The following is a 7,539-nucleotide window of genomic DNA, read 5'->3' on the forward strand; positions in this document are numbered from 1 at the left end:
GTACTTACGGTCTTGATTAGGTTGGGGAATTTTTTAAGAGCTATATGTAGCAAGGTTATAAGAAGAAGTGATCTTGATAATATGAAAGAATAAACCATAGATATTGGTGTTGCTTACATAATAGTATAGATACTAAACCATCTAGATAAAGTTCCACACTATTGTGACATAACTGTCCGTAGTGTGATATCGGTGTTGCTGACCTAATAGCATAGATTCTGCTTTACCTGAGGCTTGGTTGCTACTTTAGTGTCTAAAGTAGTGTGATAATAGTATAGATTCTTCTTTATTTTTTCTTTTACTCTCTTCTCTGTTGTGATATGTTGCAGCTTCTTTCTTCATTTACTGTGATAGTCACATGTATTAAAATAACTTGTTTACAAGACACATGACTTATATAAAGGAAAGACATATTGATATTTACCTCGTCCATACAATATATAGACTAATATGTCTTTGATTAACATTACTGATTGATTTCTTTGCAGAAAATGTCTGAAACAAATGCAAAGAATCGAAAAAAATTGATGAATCCACACAGTACTGGCAAAAAGTGTTTCGCTTTAGTTCGTAATAACCTGGTGTGTTCTCTTATATATTATTTTTAATCAAATTTTGGGGCTTTTTATTAATTCTAGCAGGGAACAATACATCTCATCAATTGTTCTTACTCTCTAATTCTAGTTAGTTAGGTACACTTTCCTTAAGTAAGGCTTCTAATCCACTGCTCATGAAATTTGCTTCTGGATCTCTTCCAGTGTGAGAATATTTTGATATAAATTTCAATGTGGCTAGGAGAAAGATAAGGAGACAGTATCATCTAAGGATCTCTTTGTGGTTACAAGAATAAGAAAACCCGGGCGTTTTTACAAGGCTTCAAATAAGGATACTACAAGTAAATTGTATGTGTACTGTCTATTTTCATTTTTTTTATTGATATCAATTATTTATTTCATCAGATTGTGTTTGTTGGATATGCTTTGGTAGGATGAAATGGAGGATATTGAAAAACAAATAAGCATAAATGGTTAGTATGTTGATGCATTTTCAAGTGTCATGGGTCCTTAACATCCGGGACATCTAGGACTATATAGCGCAGGAGTTACAAAGACTACTTTAAAAAAAAGTTGGCAATTCAGAATCAACATTAAGTACAGCAATTGATGGAATGCAGCAAATGCAAGAGAGGATGCAGAAAATGGGGAAACAAATGAAGGAAAAAAAGAAAATTATGCGACAAGTAGTTATTGCAGTTGTTATTGAACAACTTAAGCATGAGGGATTAATTGATCCTAACGTACTGGCACCATTGTCCACTCCTTCACCAAGAGAATCTACTTCTGTTCAACGAGATGAACAAGGTTGGTGTCGCTAATTCTATATTTTGATTGTTGAAGATTAAGGTAGAATGTGTTTCTTATCCGTATATGTTGTTATTTGTTGTTGCTACTTGTTCTATTCCATAGAGTAATGGGTTACATTGGTTATGTTGTTGTTTTTGTTGTTGTTACCCTCTAGGATTAGACTGGAAAAGCTTTATGAGTTATAAGCAATAACAATGGTTATTACTATTCAATCGATCCAGGGAAGTTGGGGAAAAGTTAGAGGAATTATAAACTTGTAAATTTTGAGTGTAACGTAGAGGATCTGTAAAGAAGGAAAATTAAGGTTGGGTTCTCGAGATGTTCTTCAATGCATGCTTGTTTTGTGATAGTTTAATGTCTATATTTTTTAAGGCCATGTTTATATTTTCTTAATTAAAGAAGACTATGTTTCCAGTTATTAGATTCATGAATTTTCTGGTATTGCTTCTTGTATAAGTTGTATTGAGTGAATGATATATATCACAACTTATACAACTTATACAAGCAGAAACAAGAAACACGAAACTAGTTGCTTCATTACAGAAAACTACCTGCTGCTTGTATAAGCCCATCTGGTAAGTTGTATTATTCATTCTCTACCCTTTTCTTTCTGTGAATAAATAAGTAATTAGGAGGGGGCATTTTTGATTAAGAATTCTTGTTGTAGTAAAATTGGACTTGTTTTGAGGAAAAAATGGACTTTGGAAACATGAATTTTGTTGTACAACACATGTAGTTAGTGATCTATTTGATCAACTCCAAAGTGCCCCGGAAGTGTTTATGGATCTAATGAGTATTGAGGTAATAATGTGTTCATTGAAACCAAGATATGAATCATTTCTTGCTGTATTGAAATCATTTGTTAACTTTCTAGCGTAAAGTGTTAAGAAACAAGCAAAATCTTCAGGCTTAATCACTTCTAGCTTAATCACATTATCTGTAGTCAATACTAAATCTAGTTTGAATGTGTAACCTTCTAGCTTAATCACTTATCTGGGCTGCCTTCCCAAGGAGGTTATTGTACTTAATTTTGCGAAAAATTTGCTAAATTTTTATATTTTGTTTAATGGTATGTAGCTAATAAAATCGAAGAAGACGATGAAAGCAGTAGTGAAGACTTTACATAGGAGCTGAATTATTAATGTTAACTTTACTGATGTTCTAGAAATGTTATATTTTTTAAAATTGAAAAGTGTGTGGTGCATGTTTTTCACCTTTTTTGAATGCTATAAAAAGATTTGTATAATTTGCTTTTATTGATATTAGAATCACGGATCGTGAATTCTAATTTTGGTAATGAACATTTATCTCGTGAAAGATTTATGTGTATTTTATAGTATAAAATTACTGCAACAACTTAATATAACAAAATGTTGTGGAATTGGACCAAAAATATATATAGGTAGCAATAGCTGAAGTATAATTGTTGCATAATGTAAGAATTGTTGCAATATCATATATTAACCATAGCAATAGCCATTGTGAGACAATTTTATAATTGTTGAAAAACTATTGCATTACCCTATAAAAACCGTTGCAATAGAATTATATTGTATGTTGAATCAAAAGAAAAACCGTCGTAATAGCCTCAATAGATATGATGCATATATCTCTTTCCCGACGGTTCATAACCGTACCAATACGAAACTAACCGTCGGCAAGTAGTTCAAGCGAGAACCGTGTCAATAGGTCCATCTATGGCTACAGTTATATGAACCATCATACCAAACCGTAGCAACAGATCTATTATTACACGATCTGTTGTATCGGTTGACATAAATGTAGCCTTAGACCTTTTACAGTAAAAAAAGTCTATTTCAACGGTAAATTAACTGTGGCAATAAGTCAAATTTCTAATAGTGGGACTTGAATTTTCCTAGAAACAAGCGTAGCCTAGAGTGTAGTAGAAACACCAAATCCCCAATCGCAAAATTCTCGCTTTTTGATCTTTTGGTCATGGTACTTCTTCATCTTCTCTTTGTAGATGGCAGAATTTTCCTATGCTTTTAGGTGAAACTCATCAACCTCATTCAACCCATTGAGTCTCTGCTCCACTGCTTTATTCCAAGCCATCTTCAGTTTCTTCATCGCCCACATGGCCTTGTGCTCTAACTCTACAGGCAAGTGGCAATCCTTCCCCTATACAAGTTGGTATGGACACATACCTATGGGGGTCTTGTGTGAAGTCCTGTAGGCCCAAATAGCATCATGAAACCTCCTTGACCAATCCGTTTTATTAGCGTTTACCATTTTCAATAGGATTTGCTTCATCTATCAATTGGACAACTCAACTTGCCGACTAGTATGCGTATTGTACGGAGTTGCCCATTATGGATAACCCCATATTTCTCCATTAGCCCTTTGAACAACTTGTTGCAAAAGTGAGAACCCCCATCACTAATAATTGCCCTAGGTGTGCCAAATCTGGAGAAGATGTTCTTTTTCAGGATCGCAATGACACTCTTCCGTTCATTGTTGGCAAGTGCTATGGCTTCTACCCATTTTGACACATAGTCTACCACCACAAGAATATATTTCATCCCTTGAAAACTCACAAACGGGCCCATAAAATCAAATGCCCAATACATCAAACCACTCAATCACTAGAATGGGATTTAAAGGGAGCTCTTGCCTCTTTGAAATTCCTTCATCACTTTGGCACCTATCACATGACTTAACGAACTCATGAGCATCTTGGTGAATGGTTGGCAAATAGTACCCACATTTCAAAATCTTGTGGGTAGTCCGGATACAACTATGATGACCACTCACATGCGAGGAGTGGCATGCCTCCAAAATGCCTCCAAAACACTTAGCATCTCAACTTCCGGCACGCAACGACGAATAAGCCCATCGGCATAACTTCGGGTAAGGCTCATCCCAAAAGAATTTTTTCAGATCATGCATGCACTTTTTCCTCTGATGGAAGGACACGTCGGTTGGGACTATGTCAGTATTCAGATAATTCGCAAAATCGGAGAACCATGGATCAAGTCATGAGAAGCGGCCAATAAATGCTCATCGGGGAAGGTATCATCAATTTCAACCTTTTCTCCAAATTCTTGCAGAGCTTCATCCTCCAATCTGGACAAGTGGTCGACAACTTGATTTTCAGTCCCTTTTCTATCTTTCTCCTCAAAATCAAACTCTAGTAATAGGAGTAAGCATCTAATCAATCTTGTTTTCATATCCTTCTTTGCTATCAAATACCTCAAAGCGGAGTGATCAGTATGCACTATGAATTTCGTGCCAAGCAAATAGGAGCAAAATATTTTAAAAGCAAATACCACCGCAAAGAGCTCTTGTTCACTTACAGTGTAATTCTTTTGTTCTTCATTTAGGGACTTACTTGCATAATATATGGGGTGAAGGATTTTATCTCTTCTTTGTACCAATATCATACCAAAAGCAACCCCTCTAGAATCATACATCACCTTAAATCGCTTACTCCAATCTAAGAAAATAATTATGGGCGCAGACACAAACTTCTCTTTCAACTCTCCAAATGCCTTCAGACAAGAGTCATCGAAATAGAATTTACATTCTTTCTCAAGTAACTTGCATAGAGGATGCGCAATTTTTGAGAAATCCTTAATAAATCTCCGGTAGAATCCCGCATATCCAAGAAAACTTCTCACACCTTTTACAGAGATGGGTGGAGGAAGTCTCTCTATAACCTCAACATTTGCTCAATCAACCTCTATCACCTTCTCTGAGATGCGATGGCCCAATACAATACCTTCTTTCACCATAAAGTGACCTTTTTTCCAATTTAGTACAAGGTTGCAATCATTAAATCTTTTGAGAACCTCGGCCAAGTGACTCAAACAACGATCAAAAGAGTCGCCAACAACTGAAAAGTTAGCCATAAATACTTCAATAGTGTCCTTTACCATATCGTAGAATATCGACATCATACATCTCAGAAAAGTAGTTGGTGCATTACACAAACCAAATGTCATCCTCTTGAATACGAACGTCCCATAGGGGCAAGTAAAGGTGGTAGTCTCTTGATCCTCCAGTGCAATAGAATTTTGATTGTGACCCGATAACCATCATGAATGCAGTACAATCCTTTTCCTGCGAGTCTAGCGAACATCTGGTGCATGAACGACATAGGAAAATGGTCCTTCTCAGCCCATGCATTCAATTTCTGGTAATCCATACAAACTCTCCATCAAGTTACCGGCCTCATTAGAACAAGTTCATTCCTCTCATTAGGTACTACTGTTATTCACCCTATTTTTGGGCACACACTGAACAAGGCATACCCAACTAATATTTGCAATAGGATATATGACTTCGGAAACTACCCACTTAATGATCTCCTTCTTCACTTCCTCTTTCATAGGTGGATTCAAACGTCTTTGGTGCTCAATACTTGGATTGTGATTGGGCATGGGTTGGATTTTGTGTGAACAAATACAGGGTGGGATCCCAATAATGTCTGTAATAGTCCAACCAATGGCTCGTTTGAACCTCTTTAACACTTCTACCAGACACTCTACATGTTGCACATTCAAATCCGGTGCAATGGTTACAGGCAAAATGTCATCTATTTCCAAGAATACATACCTCATATTAGGTGGTAGAGCCTTAAGATCTAGTTTTGGATCCTCCTCAATAGATGGTCTTGCGGATGGAGACTCGGGATGCTTCATATCTAACTCCAATTTCTTTGGTTTTTACCGAAATTCACCTCGTTCAAGTTCCGCAACCAAAGACCCATACTCTTCAATACCATCACTCTCAAATTCATGATCACTGCCGCTAGTGCCTCAATACCAAGGCTCTCTTCGATTTGTACCTCAGACGTGCTCTCAACCCTGTAATATCAACTAAGGCGCAACCAGTAGCAAGGATTTGCCTCCCAAGAATAACACCTTAAAATCCATCTCACAGTCAAGAATCACAAAATAGGACGGATATAAATGACTCCACCTTCACTAGCACATCATGGAGTATCCCAATAGGCCTCTTCATTGTTCGATCGGCCATCATTAACCGCATTGCAGTGGGCTTCGGGTCAACCCAAACAAATTTCTTATAAATAGAGAGAGGCATGAGATTTATGCTTACACGAAGATCACATGGTGCTTTAGCAAAGTGTAAGAAACTTATGGTACATGGAATAGTGAAAGCTATAGGATCTTCCTTTTTCTTCACAAGAGACCTTGTAGAAATAGCACTACAATACCGCATTTGTTCATAATCCTCAAAACTTACCGATCTCTTCTCTGTAACCATATCCTTCATGAACTTGGCATAACTGGGCATATGCTCTAAAGCTTCTATCAAAGGGACATTGATGGAAAGCTGTTTTAATGTAGTGATAAAATGTCGGTATACCATCCTCAGTCTTCTTCACCAATCTCTAACGGAATAGTGGAGGTGGTCTAGGAATGGGGTTCACTTTTTAGGGTACCTCTAACTTCTTTCATCGCTTTGTCCTACAATTTACCACTAGTTTCCACTACCTCTTCATCTTTTCCCATCTCATCTTCTACCATAGACGGCATAAGTGGATCAATGGTTTGCTTACCTCCTCGAGTAGTGATTGCCATGCAATGTCCATCATTTTTAAGATATTGAATGGTTTTTCTAGGAAGGGTGCCCGGTTGTCTTGGGTTAACAGTAGTGGAATTGGGGCATTTGTAACTCAAGATGCTTAATCGAGACCGCATGTGTATCAACCTTTTGCCCAATATTAGCCAAATCACTTCTAAATTCCTTCACGTTCTCATCACTAGCATTTGACGTCCTCATCATCTTCTGCACCATATCTTCAACTCGCGCCATACTACCTCACCATCCCTAGGAGCAATTTCCCGATTTTGAGGCTGAACATAGGGCTTACTTTGATCATTTTTGTTACAATACTTACCCGGTTGAAGTTGTTGTCGCGGTTATAGTTTCTATCTCAAAGATAATGACCCTCTCTGTTGTAATTCCCATAGTTCCAACCTTGATTTCCTTAACCCTTGCGCCAATTCTCCTGATTGAAGCCTGGGGCGTTCGGTCGAAAACCGCCTGTTTGATCATTCACTGCATATGAATCCTCTTTATAATAAATTCATCTACTGGCGGTGGTGGTTTAGTCAAGTAATTCTCCTTATTTACATTATCTGCACCTCCAGTGAAATGTTTCAATATTAACCCAAGCTCAGTTCTCGTT

The 7,539-nt window shown here is 37.1% G+C and overlaps 1 protein-coding gene across 1 annotated transcript; it reads left to right on the forward strand.

Annotated features, from left to right (window-relative positions):
- The first annotated feature begins 491 nt into the window (after positions 1–491).
- On the forward strand, positions 492–2,491 carry LOC114076527. The gene is made up of 4 exons (XM_027915658.1): positions 492–581; positions 796–906; positions 1,175–1,361; positions 2,442–2,491. The coding sequence occupies exons 1-4, from the start codon at positions 492–494 to the stop codon at positions 2,489–2,491; spliced, it is 438 nt and encodes a 145-aa protein (XP_027771459.1).
- The last annotated feature ends 5,048 nt before the right edge of the window (positions 2,492–7,539 follow it).

The sequence above is a fragment of the Solanum pennellii genome, chromosome 3 (genome assembly GCF_001406875.1).
Source record: "Solanum pennellii chromosome 3, SPENNV200".
NCBI lineage: Eukaryota > Viridiplantae > Streptophyta > Magnoliopsida > Solanales > Solanaceae > Solanum > Solanum pennellii.